The sequence below is a fragment of the Drosophila santomea genome, chromosome 2R (genome assembly GCF_016746245.2).
Source record: "Drosophila santomea strain STO CAGO 1482 chromosome 2R, Prin_Dsan_1.1, whole genome shotgun sequence".
Taxonomy (NCBI): Eukaryota; Metazoa; Arthropoda; class Insecta; order Diptera; family Drosophilidae; genus Drosophila; species Drosophila santomea.
This window is the reverse complement of record NC_053017.2, coordinates 17,837,192-17,863,729: the sequence shown is the minus strand read 5'-3', so window position 1 is coordinate 17,863,729 and position 26,538 is coordinate 17,837,192. Positions and strand designations below refer to the sequence as shown.

General features: G+C 44.5%; 1 protein-coding gene across 7 annotated transcripts; it reads right to left on the bottom strand.

Moving 5' to 3' along the window:
- Positions 1-322: 322 nt before the first annotated feature.
- LOC120447082 (transcription factor collier) lies at positions 323-26,191 on the bottom strand. Of its 7 annotated transcripts, none has more exons than XR_005615913.2 (12): positions 25,791-26,191; positions 21,288-21,505; positions 21,164-21,219; positions 15,082-15,155; positions 13,421-13,489; positions 2,924-3,005; positions 2,680-2,860; positions 2,211-2,492; positions 1,995-2,142; positions 1,641-1,930; positions 729-1,229; positions 416-532 (listed from the first exon to the last, which is right to left on the bottom strand). XR_005615913.2 is itself a non-coding variant. In XM_039628480.2 (11 exons), exons 1-11 carry the CDS (start codon positions 25,973-25,975, stop codon positions 444-446), a joined length of 1,674 nt encoding a protein of 557 aa, XP_039484414.1. In that variant the 5' UTR covers positions 25,976-26,191; the 3' UTR covers positions 323-443. The 7 variants fall into 7 exon arrangements, 3 of the variants coding, with proteins under 3 accessions (XP_039484414.1, XP_039484413.1, XP_039484415.1); XR_005615910.1 differs by having other exon boundaries at positions 1,995-2,139; positions 25,791-26,010; XR_005615911.1 differs by having other exon boundaries at positions 2,743-2,860; positions 25,791-26,010.
- Positions 26,192-26,538: the final 347 nt, after the last annotated feature.

Here is a 26,538-nt window from a genome sequence, read left to right as displayed (position 1 = left end):
CATCATGGGTATATATTTTGTATAATTTCCTCTATTCACAGTTCCGATTATTATTAAGTTTTATTTACTTTGGGATAAATATTTACAAAATGTATTTTATCAAGCTATTTTAGAACTATATCTGCCCGATCTTAACTACTGGGTTCTTGAGCCCCTTGCATGATATGCCTTCCCTTCTCTCATATGTTTTCCTTTACTTTGATATGGTGTTCTATGCGTATGTTTATAAATCTATTACCGAGGCATAATCAAAATAAGTTATAAACGGGATTCAATCAAAAAATTTACAACTATATCAATATATTTTTGAATTTTGGAACCATTTTCATCTGTTTATTGCACTTTCGAGCTTCTTGTGGATTGGCGTGGTTTCTGCGACTCCTGGCGGAGATTTGGGGATTTGGGGACTTGGGGCCTGCCAATAGCCTCATTTAGTAGTAATATTATTTGGTTGACGTCACCAGTTGGGTGCTGTAGCCCTGTGTGTTGCAGGTGGGCAGGGCGAAGGGATTGAAGCTCAGGCTGCTGACCCCTGCAAATAGTTAAACATTTCAAATATTAAATTAATGGAGATTTTATAGGAGGAGCATATGTGCATTTTAGTTATAAGGACTAGCACTTCTAGTGCTTTTTTGTCAGGAAAGAGGGAATTCAACAGAAATCTACCAAAGTAAGGAGTCGTTTTTTGATCGATTTAAAGTCTAAAGGATAATGGAAATTATAAATACCGTTAATCGTGTGTTGTCTGTGGTGTTTTGTTGATGGTGGAGTAGTGTTTTGAATGCTCAGATTTGCTTCAGCTGCCCCCATATACACACACCACTCCACACACCCGAGGGCCAATTTGTGGGCGTCCTTGCAGCTTCGGATTGATAGATGGTGTCTGGCCGTGTGCGTTCGTTTTTCGCTCGGACTTGTGGGTGGTTTGTGGTGGGTGGTGGGTGGTGTTGGGCGTGTGGCATTTAATTTCAACAAAATGTCGTTACTCGGCCCCAAAAGTCCGGCTCAACCTGGTACATCATCCTCATCCACATCTTCATCCTCCGTTCAGCTGCATCTGGCTGGCATGGGGAGTCCGGGAAACGCTTAAACGGCCGCCGCCGTGGCTGCTGACACGGCCGGATTGTGCCACGGCTGGTGGGGATGTGGGTAGTGATGGTGCGGGTGGGCCGTTGCCGCGTGGTGGTGCTGCACGAACGCCTGGTGCCACGTCGACGACACGGCGGACACTGTTGGAATTAATGGCGAAAATGCACTTTGCTGAGCATACTTTGTTCACTTTGTTCGGGTTCGGGTTTGGGTTTGGGGAATTGGAGGGCAGTGGGAATGATTGGGGATGTGGAGGCGAGACAGGTTTCGCAGTTTATGTGGGGGCGGTATTCATGTGAGAGTTATACAAACAGAAGCTAAAATCAACTTAAGATGGTAAACGAATTCGGGGCTTTCTGAGACAGGGGTTAGATTAATGATGGGAACATGAGATCTTCATTTGAGATTCTTCGAAACTTTTAAGAAAAAATAGTACTGTTCAAATTGGATTTATCCATTCTATTTAATATCTCTCTTATTGGGACCAATGAAGGCAGGACTTGTCATGGATTCTTCGCCACCAATGTTATGCCAAGGATCGAGAAACTTACTTGACGTGGAGTTGAAGACGCTGCCGGGCGACGAGGAGAGTGTGCCCATGTTGGGTGCAGGTGCATAGCCATTGGCCGTGGCCGCCACCGCTGCACTGGCCGCCGTGGCACCGTAGGATCCTCCCGAGCTGTGCGGCGTGGAGGCGCTGCTGCAGTAGCCACCGCGTGGACTCACGCTGCTCGACTGGGCACGCTGGTAGTCGTCCTCGGTCCATTGGCCGGAACCATCCTGGACACTGACCGCCAGTTGGCCTGCATAGGAATTGAAGCCCGTCGATCCGCCCGGAGATCTGCTGCAACACGGGTTGGATATTAGTTTCCGCCACGTAACTGGGCTAGTAGTAATGCTCTTACCTGGGCATGGAGTACAATGCCTCGACCAGATCGGCGGCCCTCTTGAGGATTATCTCTTTTTGGAGCTTCTCTGGATCGCCGGGATGCCGGGGAATGAGCTTCTGCAGGCGCTGGAAACCGTAGTCGATTGTGGGTTCGTTGAGAGCTGCTTAAAGCGTTAATCAACAGGTTAGATATGGAGAAGAGTTGGGCAGTCATATGGCGGTAATCACTTACAGACATAGACGAAGCGACCGGGTGATCCCTTGCAGAACTGTTTGCTCTTGTAGGACAGCGTCACCTCCACCACGCCGGGAATGTGCCTGGGCGGTGTCTGCACCCGGATCGCATGCGAGGTGATTAGCTCGCTCCAGACCAGCATGGTGCCGAACACAACCTGGAGGCCATCGAAGAAGTTGTCGCCCACTATGATCACGGTGGCGCCACCGGTTGTCCAGCCTTCGCTGGGCGAGATCGCCTTGATGCACGGCGTGGCCACTGGCAGTGGTGGATAGAGACCTGCAAATGGATTCCAGATATGCAGGGGTTAGTTGAATATATCAAACAGTTTCTAACACTTCGGAATTGCCAATTGCTACGAACAGAACGAAAAATTTGGGAGGGGGTTCTTTGGGGTACGTGGGTGATTTGTTGGAACTACGTAAAACGAAAAATTGGTCGGAATAATTGGAATTTTGCTACGGACCATCGTAGGTACTGTCGGGCGCTAGGGGGTGACCGGAAATGGACAGGGATGTGTTGCCTGTACCTTCCGTGGTGTCCAGCCGCTTGGCCCTCCGTCCGTGCTTCGAGTTGTTGTGCACGAACATGTTGTCGGAGATGGCCAGTAGTGGTCCATCCACGGCCACCTGCGTAGAAATTACCACCTAGCATTAGGAGATTCTCTGTTAATATGTGAACCGGTGAGGATGCATCAGGCGTTCACTCACCTGAAATCGGCGCATATCCCGCGGGTTGCCGGCGTTCTTCAGACAGTTTTGATTGCACTTCAAGAAGAACTTCAGGAAGAAGCTGTAATAAATGGGAGATACAAAAATTAATGCGCTGTTATGCTATACACTAAAGGAGAGTGTAATTTGATAGGAAGTAAAGCTCTTCTAAAATATTTCCAAGCTCTAGTGAACTTTCCAGTCTCTCGTTCAAAGGTAAGTCTAAATATTTTATATGTTAATATAGAACGACCTATAAGGTCTTATTAAGCATTTCTGCACCTTCTCTGTTCGTAAGGGGGACCATAAATGGTATCGAACTCGTTTCTCCCATTGTGCTGGCAATTATCAATCAGTTGTGGATTTATGCCAGCTTCAATTAAGAGTCTTTACGATGTTCACGTCCACGAAGGCGACTTTACGAGCCGCTAATGACGGGTTGCGCCTTTTTGCTGCCACTAGTGCCACTTGTGCCGCCAGTTTGCTGGGTCTTTTCTGGCCAGATGTGTGGCCCGAGGCGGTAGTGAGTGCCCTTGCGATAAGTGGGGTGACAGCCGGCGAATGTCCTGCGGCCAGGATGCGAGCCTGTTAGTTAACAGTCGAATCCAATTCGACTCGAATCCCATCCAATGGAAACTGACACCCGTGCGCGTTGCATTTAAATGGTGAAATACTTTTATGCATCCGCCGGCGACATGATACGCCCTATCTGAAAACCCCCTGCCCACTTTTTATTTGCCGAAATAATATTTTCCTTTCCGATCAGCGGGGGGAAACGGGAAAAGCGACGTTGTGCCGGCAATTTTCATCATATTTTTTCCCCGTTGTTTTCCACTCGACAAATTGAACAAATTAGCAGGAAGCTGGAGGGTTGATCTCTGGCCAGCGGGTGGCATCTGCATATGTCCTTGTCCGATGGGAGTGTCGCAAATTTGTTTATACTTGCGACACTTTTGTTCTTTGTTCCATCGGTCTCCCTATTAAAAACACGAGCCCAAATAGCTCTTGACAGCGAATTTCCTAAGTACATAAATCTCTAGCCGCGCGATAAGAAACTGGCACTCGAGATAACCGCTAAAAGCAATAATTTCAATTAAAACTGATAAAACTAATTCAGTGAGTAGTATCCAAAAAGACCAAATCACAAAGTGTTTATAAACAATTCTTTAGCTTAATGCTATTTAAAGAGTATAAGACTCGCGCATTACTATAGTACTATACTATAGTAAGCACGAGACAAAATTCTTAATAAAGATATTAAAATAGACCAGATTGTTTAAGTAGTTTTAAGTTTCTGAAGCACAATTTATATTGTATTCCCAACAAATGCCAGTATATTTTACTTAGTCACTGTATAATCTATATTCCATTTATCTTTGAAGTATAAGGGCATATAAACTTCGGCTTAGTAAACTAAACTTAAATAATATTACTTGTATATTCAGCATTAAAAGCCAAGTGTGGCGCTTATCGAGAATGGCTGTGAACTTGTTGGACTTTGCGAAGAAAAAACAGATGTGAGTGGATGGATGTTATCCATTACGGAAAAAAAAGAGCATCGGAGCGGGCTCATCATCATTAACACAAGCAATCCAGTGCGCCATCCCCCGAGAATTGAGAGCCGTGTATCTGTCAGATACAATATCGTATTACGGTGCGGCAACGAACGCGGAAACTCACAGATGCAACTGCAGTTTGAAATTTGAATACGGATCGAGTGTCTAAGGACGGGGATCCTCGAGGATAATGATTTCACTTGCCACGGCGATGACTTCATCCCCGAGACACCAGAGCCATCATCACTTCGAGGCCAGCCTGCATTTTTATGCATTTTTATGGGCAGCTAATTGACTTTCTCGGAAGCATCCTGCCCCTCCACATGCTTGAATTACAATGTTTTCAAAATATCCTGACAGGACACATAAATTCACGAGGTCTCCACCCCCCCACATTTGCATATGTCTTCAAGACGAAGATGCTGCATTTGGGGAAATCTAGTCGAGCACACAAGTCCTGACCAATTCAAGGATTTTTCCGCGGGAAAAACCAACCAACCATAGACAACCACCACCCACTTGGTGGCAATTAAAAATTCCAGTCGCGTGCTGTCAATAAATCAAAGTGTCTGCCATCTTGGCCTTCTACTTGCCAACAAAGTTAGCGCCTTTGGCCTCTGCTTTGTCCCTTTGTTTTGCCAGCAACGCGAAATTTTCATTTAATGAAAAGCTACGCATCATCAAATGCTCGCACATGACATCGGGACACCTCCGCTTGGCATTTTCGATGGGCCCAAATTGGCAGCTCGGGCACGTAGCGCCAACGAAGTGCATAATTGGTCATTCATATTTGGGCGAGGGGATTGCGCCTTGGCGGTGTTGGCCTCTTCGATTGGACGGAGATTTGTTTTTTAGCTGTTCGAAATGTCCTTCGATGTTTGCGCCCGATTGGCTGATAATGCCACTGAACCAAAGATACTAAAATAGTCCAAGCTCTATCTAGAAAAAATGTGAACTTCAGGGTGGAACTCATATATATATGTATTCACTTTCAGGCTGATAGTATAATATTGTAAAAAATTAATTGCATTAACAGGTATTTAGAACTTGTTCAAACTATCTGTAACTTTGTTTTTCTACGCCTACTAAACTCTAACTCTAAGCTTAAGCCTTTCACCTTTATACAGGCACATCTCAGGCACAGAAAATTGAAATAAATTCCCAGTATCCTTATCGAAAAGCGAAAGTTTGCTGCTGTTTATGGTTTTGCAAGGAGCCCCGGCGATTAAGTGTAAATTTGCAAAGCAACAAGAGTGCGAACAACAAATTGTGGCATTATCTTTGCATCGCCAAACAGCACACAAATTTAATGATGAATTTCAAAAGGACATAAATCGCTTTGCCAGGAGGCTCCTTCCGCATCCCCCCAACCAAACCGAACCAAACCAAACCAAACCAAACCAAACCAAACCAAGCCACCCATCCAAACCAAACACCCAGTTTTCCCGCTGATATTATCTGGTCATGGCGTGAACAGTGGTCGTGAGGAGCCGAGAGCGTTTTTGGCGCACGCCAAACCAGAAAGGATCTCAGGTGAGATGGTGAGATGGTGAATGGTGGGGCTGCCTGGGGGCAACTTGTCTCTAATTTTTCACTAACGATAATATTCAAAAATGTTCAACTTTATTGTCGCATAAACCCAATGACTATGGCTGGCAATGATAGCCGACTGGAGTTGGAGAAGGCCTGAAAATAATGCGAAAACTTACTTTCGCGCCATTTCTATGCCTTTTGGCATTTTCTCCACCGAAAATGTACACAATACAAAAAGCGAGAGCGTCACGAAAACATGGCCGTCGACAAGGATGAAGTCACCATTTTGGGCTTCTATTGTTGCTTGGGCTTTATTTATTTATGCTCCTTCTCGGCTTAACGCTCCACGCTTGGCAGGACCCAGCAGCCCAAGGATTTCGACTGCGATTCCTTGCCACCATCTCAACATCTAACCATTCCACCATCGCTTCCCAACCCCAAGTTTCATTCTGAAGTTCATGGCTTTTTCTTCTATATCTTTTGGGCTCCTTTGTATTATAATAGACTTTTTTGTGCGGGGGATGGCGAACTTTACGGGCTGCGTGCCGTCTGCAGGATACGCTTATCCTTTTTGCCGGAAGAGAACTTGTTGAAAACACTTTCACTTGGTGCGTGAGGAGGCTTTCTCTCCGCGGAAAAACAGAGAGCGAAAGTGAGTGCCAGATACTTTGAGTGCATCTTATGGTTTTGAGTGAGCTTTTAACAGCCCGAGCTCAGTTCACATCGCCTTTATTTTGTATACATATAACAACAGATATATGTGTGTCCAAATATACATATATATGTAGATATATTTTTGGGGTTGCTTTGGGACCGAAAGTCATGCCGCTGGGACCGGGGAAATACCTTCCGAATGGTCTTGTTTTCCTTTTTTTTTTTCTGGGGAGTGCTGGTGGCTTGTTGTTCTTGGGATTTCTTCATCTATAAACTGATTATTTTTGTACACACACACATACACAGTGGCACGCACTGCGAGGTTAGATATCAGACAACGATAAAAGTAGCTGGCATCAGACGCAGATAGAATGGCCACAAAAAGATACAAATGTATCTGAGACGACGACGCGTCGTGTGTGTGTACGTGTATGACCTTATCCCTTTGCTCTCCACCGAACCATCAAATTATCGACCTCATTGAAATGCCCGAATTATGCCAACTATTTTGGCATGTGTGTGCCGGAGTGCGTTGACTGTCAGTTAACGCTTTTAATGCCATTAATTATGCAACAGGGGTAAATGGCCGAGGAAATGGCTAACAGAATCGCACAGACAAACACCAGCTCACCAACTAATAGATGAGTTTATCCCAAGATGATGAGCCGAGACAAAGACAATGTGCACATTGGATACGAGTATAGTTCGGATCTGTGCATTTTTAATCCACATTCCGGTGTCTTGAGGGCTATTTCAATTATGCACATTAGACGTTGCTTGGTTAATTCATTGGGTTAACCTCAGGGAATGGATTCAGCTATTTAAAGAGTTAACAAAGTTATCAAGATGGGCAGAAAATTCGCAATTATCTTAACTTATAATAAATCAACGCATATTGGAATACTTCTAATCATCTATGTATTCATCACTTTGTAGAAATGTTCTATTATTTCAATGGAAAACGTAGCTAGCTTTTGAATTCACCTATTTATGATTTAATAAACTACATTTCCCAGGAGCAAACCTAAATTCAGCCTGCCAAAAATGCGAGTTCCAATTGAAAGTGCGGAGAAATGCAAAGCGATCGAAATTTGCATTAATAATTCAATTTCAATAGACAGTCTACTACAAATATGCAAATGCGGCGAACCTACAGTCGTTCTTTGAAATGCAAAAATTCAATTCGCATGCCACATCTAAAAATCCATTGATTTACGAGGTGCAAATCAAATGCACTTCGCACACCTCAAATTCGAACGCAAACTCAATTGTTTCCACTTCAAAGATAATCGTCAGGGTCTATGAATATAATGCCCCAAACGCGTAGGTCTTTCATGTTTTTTGTGCTATATATTTTTTGGGGGAGAAGTGGCTGCAATAAAAAGCGAGAAATATGCGTTGCTTCTCATATCTTTATCGATAATTAACTGCTATGGTTCCTCACACCACGGCTGTCTGCGCGGGATGTCTGCCCAATATTTCATGGGCGTACTGTCGATAGCTGACCGCAAATGCCGTCAAAATCGTCTCTCTTTTTTCACATTTTGTGTGTTTGCCTCGCTTTGAATATTTGAGCAGGCCAACTGGCAGCCAGGACTACGCTTTCCCTCGTTTTCCCACCCGAATGACCACCTCCTTTTGGGTGGCAGGACACGACAACCAGCCCGGCCAGGTGGCTGGAATGCATTTAGAAAATTAAAAACTGTAGCCAACAACTAGCAGCAGTTTTGTCATCGTTTTTAGCGCGAGTGCGATTATCAAGGCATGCAATGAATGGCCCAAAACATTGGCTCACCTCACGCAGCACAGTGAGGGTTATAAAAAAGGGGCATCTTATGGATACTGTATCTCATTTTATTTTAGCTTACATTATTAATGATTCTAATGTATTTAGTATGATATCATTAAAAATAATAATAAGTCCTGCAAAATGTTTGTGGCGCCCCCGGTGGGGCTGAGATTATACTGCACTATTCCAAGCACTTTCGCATTTTTATACCCGTTACTCGTAGAGTAAAAGGGTATACTAGATTCGTTGAAAAGTATGTAACAGGCAGAAGGAAGCGTTTCCGACCATATAAAGTATATATATTCTTGATCAGGATCAGTAGCCGAGTCGATCTGGCCATGTCCGTCTGTCCGTCCGTCTGTCTGTCCGTCTGTCCGTCTGTCCGTCTGTCCGTATGAACGTCGAGATCTCAGGAACTACAAAAGCTAGAAAGTTGAGATTAAGTATACAGACTCCAGGGACATAGACGCAGCGCAAGTTTGTCGATTCATGTTGCCACGCCCACTCTAACGCCCACAAACCGCCCAAATCTGCCACGCCCACACTTTTGAAAAATGTTTTGATATTTTTTCATTTTTGTATTGGTCTTGTAAATTTCTATCGATTTGCCAAAAAACTTTTTGCCACGCCCACTCTAACGCCCTCAAACCGCCCAAAGCTGCTACGCCCACACTTTTGAAAAATGTTTTGATATTTTTTCATTTTTGTATTAGTCTTGTAAATTTCTATCTATTTGCCAAAAAACTTTTTGCCACGCCCACTCTTACGCCCACAAACCGCCAAAAACTGTCAGTGTTAAAGACTCTCCTTTGCACTTCCACTAGCTGAGTAACGGGTATCAGATAGTCGGGGAACTCGACTATAGCGTTCTCTCTTGTTTGCAATGTATACTTAAAAAAGTCTTAATGAATATAACATTTTTTTAATGTGTTTCTGAGATATTGAGAGCACCCTGTTTCTTGCCTCGTCTGTTAAACTCTTCTCCCCACGTTTTTGCATATTGGACACCACAAAATGTCAATTCTATTTGCTGCCAGCCAAAAGGGGGCGGGTCTTTTGGAGGGTAGTTGTTAGGGAGTTGGCACTTAGTTTATTTGTCGCTGCGGTGGACAAAACGCTGGCAAATATAGAAAATTGAAATAAAGCGAAGAAAACGCCAATGACGTAGATAAATGCAAGAGTGGCAAATTTCCGATTGTTCGCCTGAGAGCTTTTCCCACCCACACTCAATGTGCTGTTTTGTTTTCCGTTTTTTGTTACAACGCTTTCGATGTTTGAGTGGTGGTGTAGTCAATTTTTTGATTGCCCCACCATTTACCCAAATTAAAAAGTCGAACGCTCTTCGCTTGTCACGCGATAACCATTTTAATGACCACCAAACGATAACGATGCCAATTGCATGGCTGTCAGTGTAATTCAAGTCATTACGCATACGCCAGATGTGGATCAGGAAATGATAGCCAGCAGCAAATGGAGCGGAGTGGGAGATGCGCGAAATGAGCCAAAATACAAATAAAAAAACCCACTCGAGATCGGTGAAAATGTGTGACAAAAACGTGGAACATGTCGCAGAACCAACAACACAAATACCTCGAGAAAAAACAAAAAAACAACAAGGACATCACAGGAACAGCAACAACAACAACAACGACCACCGCCGAAGTGAGCTTTAAATTCACTTAATTATGGAACACACACGAAGTGCATGCCAACAAACTGGGAAAAGGGCAGAGACAAAATGCGTGGCAGTCGATCCGGAGACAATGCGAGTGTCCACTGTCCACTGTCCACCGTCCCCTGTCCATCGTCCAGTGTCCACTGTCCTCGCAAATCATAAATAAAAAAGGAGTCGAGAAAGAGAGAGCACGATTGCAACCGCGACTGCGACTGCGACTAAGCCCTCATCACCTGCCCCAGGTAATTGCAAATCCCGCACCGATCTATTCCACAGTGGTGCAAGCATATTCAACTTCAACTTGCCACCAATAAAGCTTAAGATTTATTTGAGGTATTGTGGCAAGTAAGCACACACAATGTGTCATAGTAGAGATTCCTTCTTCAAAGGGAAGCCTAATGTGATGCGTTCTGCTTTGATTTGGACCAGTTTTCCCTATGCCTTGACCCACTGTGCCGCAGCTTATTGTGTGCACAATTTCGGCATCTCCAAAGCCTCCTCTTGTGGCCAACTGCAGATCGGTTGCATGAATAACAGAAATTCATCAATAAAACATGTGCAGATCGCCGGCGAATGTTGCTAGTGGCTGGTGAGCAGTGGACAGTGACCAGTGACCAGTGGATGTGGAATAGTGGCCACAGTGTTGTGCAGCTCTCACGGCACACGTCCGAGCGTCAGTATGTGGCCAAAACAGAGAGAGAGAGATGCCAGTTGGTAAAAGGTAGTTGGTAGCTGGTAGTTGGTAGCTGGTAGCTGGTAACTGGCAGTTGGTAGCTGGTTGCTCTGGGCCCAAAGTGGTGTTGTTGTGCTGTTGCTGTTGTCATATCGTATCAGTTTTTGGCTTTCGTCAGCCACTTGGAAATGCAAGTCGGTATCCCCCTGGATGCCCCCGATTTGGAATTTTCAATCAGTTCCAATTGTTGCGCGCCGCTGACAAAGTTTCGCCCGGATCGAGTCGGATTGGATGGATTGGATGGTTTGGAGTCGGTGGAGGGGCATTTGCTGGCTTGAGTGGCAAAATGCGTTGGACCCCCGGGCAAGTTAGCGCTTTAGCTGGGGACCCACCTCCTCCTCCTCCTCCTCCTCCTCATCCAACTCCTTCGCTGGCACGGGCAGAGGCAAAATTTAGTTGCGAACAGATAGATTATCCCGGGCTCTTTGTCTTCCCGCCGGCGGCATGATCTACTGGCATATCAATGAGCGGGCTGGATGGGATGGCTTTGGTGGCTCTGGTGGCCACCGACTGATCCATGCCGCCTTTTAAGCTGATTGCAGATGGGTGCTGCTTTGCTGGTAAATGGTATCTGGTAGCTGGTTAGCTGGGAGTCAGCAGAGTTTTCAGCTGGTGATTGATATGCGTCCGAGTCGCAGGAATGGAATGCAATGCCGACAAAAGTTACAGCCCGCCTGACAAATGCGACATGTGGACGCGAAGCTGGCGGGGATCACAGGTGTGAGCGTGTCACGATAGCTCAATAGGAATATTCTTGAGGAAGTTTCGAGACCAGCAAATACTGTTGTTTCAGAGGACAGTCTATACGAATATGTATAAATATACCATTTATAGAACTAAAGATTCCATGTGCCTTTAGTTTCTAAGTTTTGCTCTTCACGCTACCATCTCTAGGTAGGATTAGCCCATGTGTGAGCTGGATGCCCGCCATCCCGGCTAACAAGGCAAATAAATAGAGGAGAAATGAATTAATAATCGTAAATATCAAGCGCAAAGTGTCGCGCCCGGGCACGTGGGGCAGAAAAAGTGATGGGATGCAGTACCTCCAGCTGGAGATTGGCCAAGTGTAACTGTTATTCCAACGGATGACATTCTGGAGCAGCAGAACGCCGAGCAATTTTAACAAGATCATAAATGTGCAGCGGGCGATCTGTGATCTTGCCGAGATCGTGTTCTTCAGCCAGCTCTTTGCGGTGTGGCAAGAACTGGCTGGGTTTTTTTGTTTGTTGGTTTTTTGCCACTTGAGCTTCGATTTTCGCCCGGCCATTTCCTAATTTGCAAGCTCAGGTGAGGTGGGGAGGGGGTAGGCTCGGTGGTTTGAGCCAGAGGAGGCAATCAATTAAATTTAATTATGACACCAATTATGGGCTGATTGTCAGTGCGGCTGACTGCCAGCAACCGGTCGCACTTTAATAATAGAATCATTAAGCGGAGCGCAGAGATCTCTGTTCGCAGAAAACCCACCATTGTGGGCAGTCTCACAAATGGCAATGGCAACTGGAAACGCAGAATGGAGTTGGAGTTGGAGTTGGACTCCACATAGGCAAATAGTTGGGGACACCCTTCGCCGGAGGTCCGTGGAACGGGCATTACGGGGAATCACACAGGGCGCTGATTATCATCTGCATAAGGTGTGCCTCAATTTAATGGGGCCTAGGGACTACAAAATTGTTTAACAACTCAATGAGTTCGGCGGCAATGGCAGTGCGCGATGGCCAGGAATGGTTTGGCTTAAACGCTTCAGTTCATGGAGTTGGTTGCGGGATAGATAGTCGGCTGATAGCTCTGCATTTTTCAAAGACTTTAAGAAGGAAATCCTTTTTAATACAAACATACATACATACGCCCTTGCTAACCGCTTCCTCGCACCCAAATTTGTTTAGCATTTTTGGTTTCCTTAAATTGCCTGCACTCAAATAATATTTCCGAAGCCAATTAGGGCGGGCACACGACCGGCTGGAGGAGCAGGGGGCGTGGCGGCCACAAGGATGTGCACACAATTAGCATAATTCGCCTGACACGCGACGGTCTACGGGTCTCATTGATGGGGGAGTTGGGTTGATGTTGATTCCCCGGCTGGAAAGTATCTTTCAAGTGTCGGATTGCCGCGCCGCGAACTGCGCGTCTCAATTTACAATTTATGAAAATAGAATTTGCCACTGCCATTTTGATGAATTTTTGTTTGGTTCGTCTCTCTCTCTCTCTCTCTCTCGGAGGACTCCCTGCCACTCGGTGTTGCAGCTTCTGTTTCATTTCAGCTCCCTTCATCGAATAATGGGGTAAGCCCCCCCCGCTTCGTGTTTTTCGAGCTCTTTGCATGTCTGCCGCATCGTGTTTTATATTGCAGTTGATAATAATGCCAATAAATCAACGATACGCATACACAGGCCGCAGAACAGAACAGTGCAGTACAAAACAGAACAGGCTGACAAAATAAAAAGCCAGCGACGATGATGAAAAGCAGCTTAAAATGTCATCTTTTGTGCGGCGGAGCAACAGGACGAGGTCCTGCACAGGATATGGTTGTGGCAGAGGAGAATGAACTATGACTACTTACCGATCAATAATGACGGGGTCCGATGGCGTCTCGTTGCGGTTACCACAGCTCTTCTTATCACAGCAGCGGCTGAAAGAGAAACAACAGTTTGGGATAAATTTCAATTCAAACTTTTAGACTGAGCTGATTAACTAAAAAATATATATTAATACTAATTAAATCAGAAAGCAAAAGAAACACATTAAACTCTTGCAGTACTAAGAACGCCCATGATATGTTTAGTTTGTTATTATTACTATGTTTCCATATCAAATCTTTGGAAAAAAACTGATAGATCTTCTCTGTAACACTCTTCACATTAATGGGCTTCGCTTAAGTCAAGTTATCTATAGGAAAACCATCCTATATACCATCTCCTCCAGCTTAACCCAGTTCTGCTGAACTTTAAAGACTTGCCAAAGCAATGTGACAATTTTTGGGGGTCAGACATTTGTCATTGCTCTGCACTTATCCCTTATCTGCATCTGTATACGCACTCATATATCTATATCGAGTTCAATGGCTGCGTAATTTTCGACTGCACAGCCCCTGGGCTAGATGTAGAAAACAAAAAAACACATCGATGTATAAAAAAGAGGGGGCTGGGGGGTGGTGGGTGCTGGATTGAGTGGGCGAAACGGGTGGTTGTGGGTCATCTGGGGGTGGTATTTTTGGCTTGGACCCGGCTTTCGGCTTTTGGATTTTGGGTTTTGGGTCTTCGCTGGGCATATATAACATAAACATGGATGACTGAAATGGGCGCAAAGCCAAAACGATAAAGAAGACGTCCTCGTTGTCCTGCCACTACCTCTATCGCTATCTCTATCGCTCTTTCCGCTCTAATGGGGGAGTCTGCAACCCCCGTGTGTGGGTGGAAGTGTGTGTGAGAGTGTGCGTGTATGTGTGTGTGCGTTGTCCCCTTGTTTTTGATAATGCTACGCAAACATAAAAACTGGGTGCCAATCCGAAATAATAAAAGATGGCCGGCCCAGCAACAACAACGACAACAACAAGCGGCCAGTGGTGGTGGAGGCTCAGAGGGGGGTGGTAAAGGGGGTGGTAAAGGGGGGTGGCTGGGGTTTCGCCGGCTAAGGCTGTGTGTAATTTTTGTTGTTGTTCGGCATTCTCTCAGCGAGTTTTTTTTTGTTCCTTTGCTCTGTTGTTTTTATTTTCTACGCAACCTTCAACTGTCAGAAAGCTGCTAGAAGGGTGAACAGCAGCCCATGGGGCGGTGGGTGGTGTTGGGTGGTGTTTGGGGGTGTTGGTGGGTGGTTGTGGGTGGCGACCATTTATACGTTTCAGCTCGCGTGCGTTTGAGCGTGAAAATAAAACGAAGGACACTCTGCCGCTCCGCCGGACGGAGCTTAAAAATCAACAAAATTAAAGCAGTCCCTCCTGCCAGAAGCTTGGGGGGAAAGCGTAGGAAAATCGTAAGAAAATCCAGGGAAAATCACGGAAAAAAATACAGGCAAAACAAATGAGAGCTCAGGTCTCTCTATAATTTGAGTGGCTGTGGCAAGAAGCATCCCTTTTTGGATAAAAAAAAAGGCAAGTTTAAGAAGCTCCAGGGAGTCGCTTTCCGAATGCCCGCGAGACTTGAGATTGCGTTTCGCAAATCAGTAAGGAATAGGTGTGGATTGGAATGCCAAAGGATATTAAATCACTACTAGATAAGCACTCACCTGCACATCACCTCGTGCGTTAGGAGCACGCGGCACATCTCGGGATTCTTGTCCTGACCCTCGTATATGATGGCCTGAAATGGGAAATAATGTAATGTAAAAATGGTATATGAAGGTTATAGTTTTAGTTATATTACGATATAAAGACTGGCTTTTAGTACATTTTACTTATTCTATTAGATCTCGATCAAAGACAAAACAACACAAGTAAGGCTAATTGTTTTGACCAAAGCTGAAAGATTACAATCTCATGAATTTTACTACCTGCCACCAGCAACCGAATAAACCCCACGTGACCCCGTTGTTAACCCTCTGCCATCGACACCCGACCGCTCGACAAATTTGACCCCTATGCACAATCGTTTTGGGCTAAGACAAACACTCATAAATGCTAATTACAGAGCCCCGAAAACTTTGAGACCGCAAATCGACATATGGGACACAATGCAAATATTGACAATGTCCACAATTTTTACCTCTGCATGGACATAATATCCGAGGGGTATTTTAGTAAGGGGGAAAGGGGCGTTCTAGTATTTGTGTTTGCCCAGTGAAAACGCCACTCGAACTGACTGTCTATTTGTTTGTTGTTGCCTCATTGCTGTGGTGGCTCATTCGAGGGGGTGGTGTTTTCCTTGGCCAGGAATCGTGCCATGTGGAAGGAACAGCAACCGCAAGTGCAGCGTTCGGCAATCTGCTGCAATTTCCACAAGCCTCTCGTGAAGTTCAAACTTCCAACAACAAATAGATAAACAAGGGTATGAGGTATGAGGTGGATTGTCAGACAAAAAGGCGCATAGTTCTCTAATTTAAAAATGATTAAAGCGGGTGTCCTGCCACCCCTCCCTCCCCCCGCCTACTGACCGTAATCCAACACTCATCCAGCGAATTAGTTGGCAAAAACACGGCATATGCGAGGGGTGAAGTACGAGGATGTCCTGCGGAGGGTGAGAGGATCATTCATCAACTGACGCAGATACACGCAAAAGTAATAACAATAACCGAGTGAGGAAGCCAAAAACCTGAGCCGTGTGTGTTCGTTCGTTCATCCACCAAAAAGTAAAAACAAAAAAGTGAACAGAATCCTGCCACTTGCCGTCAAGGACGAGTGGTTCCTCTGACGTCACTGGCATATGTATGCATTTGTTTCCACCTTTGGCAAACTGTTGAAACTGTATACCGGATTGATGAGCCCGTGCACAGAAGCTGTGCCCAACCAGATAGATAATCAGAAATTAATTTTAATGCAACCAGCAGTAGTCCTCCAGAATCCCACCCTGTATATGAATATATATGTAGGTATATATAGGGCCGCCCCCTGTTGTTTTTGGCATTAGCCTGGGCACATGTAAAATTATGATCATCCCTTATTATCCCGTTTGTCAGGTTAATAATTTCCCCGCTCCATGGTGAATCCTGTAAAGGATCAGGCAGCCCTCGATGGCCCAGCTCAATGTCCAATATCTGCGGGATATTCAGCATTGCGGCTCGAACTTTTCCGGACGGAGTGCAGCTAATTATAGGCCGGACTATCATGGGATATCCTTTTTATTTCGGTTCGGGGTAATGGACTTTCAATGTTTTTCCGAACAGGACATAAAGTTTGAGTGCGATTTTTTATGTGGCAACTTGTATTTGTCACCTGTTTACTTTGTCGTTAGGAAGGCGGAAGGGGAATGTCCTTCAGTTTATGTTGGTTTTAAGTTAGGAAGGTAATGGCAAGATATCAATGGCCAAGAAAAATGGTTAACAAATCGAATTGGTACAAGAAAACAAACAGAGCTAAGTTATCCAGCCCAGAAAAAACAACTAACTTGCCTAAATAACTAACTTGCCTAAAGAGGATACAAGCAGGAAGCATCATCCATCATCCTTGTGGTGGGATGCAGAAACAAACAATTAGTTTGTACCTCGTACTCCGCGTTTTTGCGGAAATCCGAGGCTAAATGGCTCATCTAATGAAAAAAACGGCAAACTAAACGAAAGCCACTAAAACTGGAGTAAAAGCGTTTAAACTACGATTTATCAACAGGACAAAGAACAGGAGTCAGCGGCAGGACAACAAAACAGCAAGAAAAAATGCGCAAAAAAGCGAGTGATGAAGTGATGACAGCACAGGCAGAAAAAGGACTCCACAAGGGGGCTGTAGATAGGGGGATGGGGTGAAGGGGGATGCAAACAGGATGAGCCGAGGAAGCTTTTAAATTTTAAACGATTTCCCATCAAACTGCGAGCGAAGAGTCGATTTTTTCCAGCATTTTTGCAAATTGTTATTATCGCTTTTGGAATAAAATGAATCGACGCTCGCTGCATTATTCACGCACTTGAATGCTGCATGCTGCATGCTGCATGTTGCATGTTGCACATACTGCATATTTAACGTGCCAAATAAAAATCTCGCCAAACAAGATAAATTATCGCGGACAAAGGGGCAACTGCAAAAAAATGTTCGCAAAAGGGCACACAATAAAAAAAAAGTAATAAAAAAAATAAGCGAATAAAAGAGCCATAGAGGGTAGCTCTTAATTTATTAAAGCTACATTTATCGGGGCAACGCATAAATTGCCCACCCAGAAGAAAGGACACCGAAATAAAGGTTACCGCTGCAAGGACTCGTGCATCCTCAGCTCGCAACTCGCGCATTTTGTCGAGGGAAATGGGTGAAAAGCCTTTTTTGCCGGGCCCTTTTCCTGCATATTTGCATATTTTTAGGGACACGGGTTAACAATGTAATGCCAACTTCTTGAAAAATTACATAAACGAGCATATGGAAATGTGCACTTTCTGAAAAACAAAGCTATGTTTCCCATTGTTTCTTTTTTGTCAGTTAAAAAGTTATGAATTATTGATTGTTTGCTATTTTATTAAGCTAATAAATTTGACCTTTCAATGAGCCAGTGTTTATTTATTGGCAAAATTAAAATATTCTATGCTTTTAAATTACAATAAAGAATACTATGATAATAATAAGAGTGTCAAATTTTAAAACACTTACATTTTAAGAAGCGAAAGTATTAAGAGTTGATAAGATTTCACCCACAAAACGCAGTGCAGTGCGCATTTTGCACACCTTTATAAAACCGAAGGTCCCCCAAGGGAGCCAAAAGATTTTCAAAGGGGAGTCCGCGTGCATTACACATTTCGCATAATGAGGACGATATCATTTTTCCGCCTCTTTGCTCCCTCTCTCTCGCACTCTCTTTGCGCCATATGCCCGTCTCTTTCGACCGCAGAAATGCACTTGCCGTGAAATAAAAGCATTTTTAATCGCATTGCGTGCGAGAGGGAGAGCCAGCGTGGTGGGGGGGCCGCACGGTTGAGTGGGTGCGAGCGGGACGGACGGAGGGCGCACATGCAAATGTGGAGATTTCGCGCAATCTGTTGAATTTATTGAGTGGCCGGCGGCGCCAATGACAACAACAACAATAACAATAACCATTTGCCATTAAGCGAGCTGTGCGCGTACAATTTGTTAATAATCGAAAATGTTTCTCTCTCTCGGCTTTTTAAGTGTTGACATACAAATTAATTTTATCGCTTAATTAACACGCGCAGACAACAGTATGTGTGTGTGTGTGTGTGTGTGTTCGAGTGCGATGGCTATAGGCTATTTAATGATGCTGCTTTTTTGATTTTTTTTTTAACCGTTAGTGGCTGGATAAATCGGGTAACCGGTTGGCGGATCCTTGTCACCAGTTCGTCTGGATTTTTGGGCCCCTTTCAACCACTTTATGTCTCAGTTATCGCAGTGCATTAATCGCCCGTTATCAGCCCTCTCTCTCTCACTCTCTCTGCCCCTCGAACGCCACATATGTACATATATCCATCTCTTTCGGGGTTTAGGATTTCGATGCGCTTTTGTGCGTGCATTTGTGCGTGCGTTTTAATCGCGATAAGCGCAATTTTGGCAAAACACAAAAACCGGGCCAAAGGATTTGGCTATTGTTTTATGCCGGACCCTTATAGCACTGCGCCATCCTTCGCTGTCCGCTGATGAAAATGAAATATGATCGCCGAAATGAGGCGATTTTCCGTGCTAGCATCGTTAGCTCAAATTGCAATTGCGACGCCTCCCGTTCGAACTGTTTTTGCCCGTTATCTGATCGAATGTAATTATGATTATGACCATGATTTGCTGCTGCATTCGCTCAGCCCAAAATAAAGGGGTTGCAAGGGTTGTGCGTCTATGCTGCTTTTTTTTTTTGATTTTCCCGTTTTTTATTTGAGTCCTGCCACGTGGATGGATGCCAGTTGACAATTGTCCTGCCTTCCTCCTGCCTTCTGCCATTTGCGATTGAGACAATTCCTCCGTAATCGCATTCGGCCCGCCACAGTTCCCAGTCTCGAGTTACAATCCCACTTGCTGCAGATAACACTCGCTTATCCCCGCCTTACCTGTTACGCAATCAGATAAGGAAAAGCGACACGCGACAAACGACGAACGAAATGTAAAATTCAAAAACAAGCAGTCGGAAACAAAGGGTCTGTAAAGAGGCAGCCGAACCCACCTAATCCGATCAAATGATTGTTCATTTCCCAGCTTGCGACACTTTTCAAATTTTCCCAGGTTAGGGGTAGGTACATCAAAAATGAAATGGGCAATTCAGGGCTTCAGAGAGAAAGCAACTAAACCTATATCTTAAATAATATACCACCGATATGTGAATATGTTTTTCATCCGAAATCTTATTTGGAATTTGCGAATGTTGTGAAACATATTTGAATATGAGAATCTACAATGAGTAGCCATCTGGGAATCTGTCGCATTTAGCCCGGGAATTCGTATGTTTCCTTGAAGACCCATTAAAGAGCTGGTAATTACTCACTGGCGTTAATAAAGTAACTCTAAATGGCTCTATTCAATTTGTCGATAAGCTTTAATTGCCTAAAACAATGCCCATAAACAATCGTCTGAAGTCATTTTCTTATCAGCAAAGCCTACAAAATTCAGCAAAAAACTTCACACAGACCTTTGCTCTTACGGATATTTTGTGTGTGTGATATTTTTAGCAAATTCAATTGATGGCGGCTCAAATAATTTTGCGATTAAATTGCATTCGCACAAATGGATTTGTCACCATAAAGTAAGCAAAGGGGGCGATGTCGCAGGCTGTCGATAATTTGTGGACAAATTTATTGCGCGCTCGTTTCTGATGCGATGCGATGCGAACGGGCTAAATGGCCAAGAAACGCCCACAAAAGCGGAGAGAAATCGAGAAAAGCAGGAAAAGCGAGGGGGTTAATGGGGAAGATACGCCGAAAGGAGCAAAAGGAGCGAACAGAGCAATGTCTATAAAAATTTGTCACTCAAGAAATTAATTGCCCTTGAAAAGGCCGAAAAAGGAGAGGCAAGAAAAGAATGCCTAGCGAGGCATTAGGTCCACAAAAACGGACATATGGTGCACCAGGACTACAAGGACTACAAGGACTAGAAAAATGCCCCAGGACCTGCACGCACCCACAACAAAGCGCATTAACAATGTTCGATCCCCGTGCGATTCTCTCGATTTCCTCGCCTTTCTCGCTTCTCTCGTTAGCCCCGGTCACACCCCTTTTGTCCACGCGGAAAAGTTGGAAAAGTCCTGGTTGAAAACGAGCTGCTCGTTTGACGGCTCAATTTATTGGCCAAAGGACACACCAGAACACACCAGGACACACTTAATTAGCCATGACAATCAATTTCGAATGCAACTTATGCTCGAATCAGCAAAACAAACATCGTGTTTGGAAAAGCGAGGAAATGCACGGAAGCAGCCAAGTGGAAGGAATTGGTTTTTCATAGCCTGGTTAACTTTGGCCTTCATTTGCAGTGAGCAGCGTGGTAATCAGGAAGTTCTTAATTTATGTAAGTGGCAATCGCAAGATGAATTGCAAATTCACTAAGTGGTTTTGAAGTTGTTGTGTCCTTTTTTGTGACGAAAATCACTCAATTTATTCAAATAAGTAGCTGGGGTGAAACGCCTTGTAAGATGTGTAAAGGATTCAAACTTGACTTGTAAAGCATATATATAGCATCATTGCTTTTCATTTATACATTTATAACTATCAGCAAGTTCGAATAGTAAATTATTTTTGGACTCACCTGCTTGGTCACCGAATCGATGAGTCGCACGAAAATGTCCTGCTCCTGGCGAGCTCCTAGAAACGGAATACAAAGCAATCGATCATATAGGTTTCCATAGAACCTTATAGCACTTTCCACTCACCATTTGCGTAGAGCAACTGCAGCCGGTACTGGATGCCATTGTTCGTCTTGGTGGCGTCCGACTCCGAGTCCTTCTCGATGAATCCAATGAAGGCCGTGCGCTCGATCTCGATGGGCTGGCCAGCACGATCATATAAGGCGATCACGAAGTGGAAGAAGTTCGACTTGCGCAAATTGCTGGGCGGCTGCTTCTCAAAGTGGGCGCGGCCGATGCCCAAACTGCAATGGATCAGAAACGAAATTGATGATGTGAATTAGTGAAATGTATTACATGCGAGGAGAGGCGGTAATTATGCCATTAGTTGGGTAAATATGGAGTCGGCCTAAAGAGCCTCTAATTGGCAGCGAGAGTCTAGTTTAGTCTAGTTGGCCAGAATTAGGGGCAACTCAATTAGACTAGAGAGTGACATTCGGGCAGCAGCACAGTGATGTGACAACTATCATTAAAAGCGCATAAGCAACATCAACGTGACACAATAATCCTGATGTATGACAGTCCTTGTTGTCCGCCCCTCCCGCTACACTTGAAATATTTGATATACTCGTACATTTGCTGTATGTGGGCCAAGCAGACAGTGGGCAATTATCGCTGGCAGGACACGTGGACACTGAGCCGCAGACGGAATAAAGGCTTGTCCTTGCCCCACCCCCCCTCCCCGTCCATATGCTAAATGTCAGGACTTCGTGTCCCCTGTAACGCCCCGCCTTCCCTTCCATTATCAAGAGCCCTCCTGTCAGCGAACAATTACCGAGCAATGTCGGAGTGAAAAGGACTAAGGTAGGGTCCTGTTCTCTCTTCGCTGTATGCATAACGAACAATTTAATTTAGAAAATGCTGATTTTATCAGATTTTTTGTATTTGCGTTATTTCCTGCACTATTTATGTGCTGCTCCTGTTTGCACAGGCAATGTCAAGGAGCCGCATGCCCTGGCTGGCCAACTGACTCGGGGGTCCTGCAATTATATACACATTTGCCAAAGGATAATGTCGCCATCAGCTAATGATAGACTCCCCCGCTCAGCTCTTCGCTCCAATCGAAAGTGCAATCGAATTGCGTCCTAGTTATTAAATAAGTGCTCCGGATGGATACCCAGTGGATTTGGTGGACAATTTTATCAGTCGGCATTTAGATTTGCCTTTCTGCTTTTCATCAGTTCTGATTGCCTTTCAACGGCTGAGTGATACGATTTAGCGAGTCGTGGAAGGAGCTTTGTTTGAACTTCGCTAAATAAGTAGGTGGAATATAGAAATATTAGGTATTTCTAATCCCTAGAGGTGTGTTTGTAATTGTAAACTAAATTTTGTATGATGCCCACCGCCATTCAAGAGACTTTAAGTGACGAGAATGTTTATGAGAAGTGAGAGCTTAACATAACATGAAATACATGCGGATAATGCCCTTTGCGGACTTCGAGTGAATCTGAATACGAATTTTGCGAAGGAAACAAAAACATTTTGCGGTGCTAAAGTTGATTCACCCACAGGGTGATATCAAATTAAGAGGCAGCTTTGTTTGCTGGCACTGGGAAAGAGGAAAAGCGGAAGTTCAATGCGATTTTCACCGGCAGCAGTAGTCACCTTTGTGGGGGGCGGAAAAGCGATGGAAAAGCGGTGGAAAGGTGCTGCCAGTGTACGACATACGAATGCCAGACATGTTACATTCTGGTGAAAGGTTATTGTTATGGCCATGGAGTGGAGTCGAGTCGAGTGTTCGAAAAGTGAGCAGCACAATAATGCCGAGTACATCCTGGCATATAAAAAACTTGTGCCAGCACCCCCTCAATCCCCTCAAACGCCTAAGTCCCGTTTTCCGTTTATTTTTTCTTTTACCAGTTTACCAGTTTTTTGTTTTCTGTTGACTTTTCAACTCGACTGGCTGGAAATTGTGGAAAATCGTTCTGCGGCAGTTTGCCAGCACACTTTGTTTGCACTTGCCGCCAATTTGCCACGGAGCAGAGCAGCTAAAAAAGAGATATAGAACATTTTTGTGGCCGTTTTGCTGTTGATTTTATTATGCCAACATTTAATTGTCGCAAATCGATGCCCAGGTGGCCGGCAGGAAAAATAGCAGAGTGGTGGAAAAACTGGACTCCTTCGTGGTCACGTTTAGTCTATTTCTGGTCAGGCACGTGAAAATTCGCTTTCCACACATGCGAGTCCTTTAAAAAAGGCGACTTTATTGGTGGCTGGAAATATCCTCATTGTTTAAGGACACTTTACGGCCATTTGTTGCAATCTAGAGCTGAAGCTGCTTCCATTTCTTCTCCCTGGACAATCTTTGTTGAAATAAATTTTCGAATATTCCTCTGATTTACGAGCAGCGACAAGAAGTACAACACACCATTGTGTGTGGTTTATGCACTTTGTTTATAGTACAACATTGTTTCTGCTGTTCCAGTTAGATGCACTGATAAGTGTTTAAATAAATGGGTTGCCACAAACATATTGAGCAATTATCGGAATTGAGCAGATTTATTTGTCGCAAAAGTTGCGTGCAACGCATAATAAATCCAAAATTCAAATCATAAAAGTTTATATAATCCTTGGTGGTGAGGGAAATTAGCTCGTATAAAAGTGTCTAAAGAACTTTTGTTGCAATTGTAAAATTTGTTAATTGTTACTTGTATTTCATAAAGTATCAAATTTGAAAAGATTCCTATTCATATAAAAGTTAAATTTATAAGAAATAGGGATACGAATTATTTTCCGAACATTACTTTCAGGACAAAAATAAAATTGTTAAAAATAACATTACTTTGGAAATCACTTGGTTGATTGCAAAAATTATAACTTCGACTTTTATAGACTGACATGCTTAATATTGCAGCTCTCCTGACAAAGAATCATAAGTTTTTTAATAAACTAAGTGTTCCGAATTGAGCAAAATGTTTGCTTTCTCATTAACATTTGATTTCTTTTAATAACTTCATTTCTTTACACTTTACTGATAAAAACAATAAAATTGAGGTTCTTTAGCACATGAATTCTATAATTCGCATGAAAACTTTAATTTCCTACTAGAACTTGCACTAGATTAAAATACCATCACAACTTGATTACCTCGTATCACAGCGCATTGTCTTATTGTCTAATGTCTGATTGTGATTATGATTCTGGTTGGGATTGTCCTGCCTCTGGATGTGATTATCGAGATGGTGATGTGGGTGTGCGTGTGGCAGTGGGTGGGAGTGCTGATTTGCCGCCGCTGAATGAACAAATCCCGCTGTCATTTCGCTCTCGCTTTCCGTTTGGGCAACTCGCGCACTTCTTCTCGGCGCGAACATCTCACGCCAGAAACATCTCAAACGCAACTAAACAAACAAGGGCCAAGAAAAATAAAAGCTTTTCCCGAGCAACCCTCTGCCGGGGGTCCTTTTCGTCCTTTGAGTGGAGAGTGAAGAGTGGAGTGACTTCTTGGGAGTCGCTTCATTTGGATGAGGCGAAAGTGAAAGTCAAAGTCCAAATAACATCCCTTTTCGGCTCAAAGTCCCCCGCATTATCCCCCATGTAGTATCATCCCGAAAAAGTGCGTGAACCCAAACCTTTTGAGTGGGAATTTCGAGTGAGTCTGGGATCTGAATGGACGGACTTTGTTTTGGGGTTCATCTAATGGCGCACAGGGTGGGTGGCGGCCATAAAAACTCGCCCACTTCCCCGGCTGACTGACTGACTTACTACGTTTCGGAATCGCTCCCCCAGGGGCCGCCATATATTGTTGGACTTGGACACACGGGATGCCGGCTTTGGCCAAAAGTAAACAAACGCACTTTTTTTTTTTCTTTCACAGTCTTCCCTTTTTGGAGACTTCTTTTTGTTTGGGCTCTGCGTGCGTGTGTTGCTGAAACATTGTTGCGGGCACCTTGGTGCGTTTTCTCTTGGAGATTGGAGATTAGGGGAGAGATTAGTAGAGATTAAGGGGCTTTCCCGTTAAGCCCACCTTGTTACATGTCAACAGTAACTGTTGATGGGACCCTCGTTGGGCGCCATATCATAAGCGACATTTCTTATGGGCTTAGTGGCGGCTTATTTCATGGCCTATTTTATCTAGTAGCAAGCTTTAGTTTCTAAATGGAATAATGAACATGCCTTGACACGATAGTTATTGATCCAAGTTTTTTCATTGCTAATTTGAAAGCACGTTTGGCAGAGGTATAACATTCGATAAAATGGCTGCATAAGTTACTAGCAAATAGAAAGCAATTGAGGTGTCCGAATTTCCTGAACTGATCAACTAATTAATTGAATGAAATGATTTTACATTTTAATTATGAAGCTTCTGCATCATTACTATCCACCAAGAATGAGCTATGAAATCTACTCTTATTCCAGATTTAAATTGTAGATCATTCAGATTAGATTTAACACTTAGGCACATGTAAGATCACTTATTTTGGTCTTTTTGGGTCAGTTTTTGTATATTTGCCCAATGGTTTATTGGTTTTGGTCTTGGCACTGAAAAGATCACTTCATGGGGTCATCACATAACCCAGTCCCGTCACTTACTTGCTCTGGTCGACGACTGGCTGCATGGCCCACCGGCTGCCCAGGGGCTCCTCCTTCAGCGAGGTCATCGGTCCGCGCGGCTGGTTCATGTCCACAGCGGCGGTGGGCGGCAGGCCGAACATCAGGCCGCCGGCGGATCGCGGACCGGAAACGGCACTGGGGTACAGCTTCCGGCCCCACTCCATGCCCAGCTCCAGGGTGGGCCAGGGGGAGGCCGAGCTGAAGCCCGGCACCGGCTCTTCGGAACGCAGCTTGAAGCCGTCGGTGGCGAACGGATGGGGATGTGGATGCGGATGTGGATGCGTACTCGGATGGTGCGAATGCGAGTGCTGGTGGAGATCAGCGTACGCGGCGACGTCTCCTCCTAATCCTGCGCTGGAAATTGTGGCTGCCGTTTTGAAGGCTCTTTGCTAGGCGTTTTACTTTTGTTTAGTTTCTTTATTTTTGTATGTTATTTTTCCGTAACTCGATCGTTTTGCGGTTTGGTATCGGGTTCCCTTTTCTATTATTTTGGTTCTTGGTCTCCGGAGAGCTGGCAATCAATCGCGAAACGAAAGTGAGACAGTGTTTGTGTGTGTGTGGGTGTTTTTGGGTGAACTGGCCAATGCACCGTAGAGAATTTGGGATTTTCGGAAAATTGGTCTCGCAACAAGTTTGAGCGGCGCGCGCTACCGTCCCGAGTGGCTGTTAAACCCCAACTGAATCCTTGCCAGCGATGCTGCTGCAGCAGTCGAAAAGAAGCGGCGGC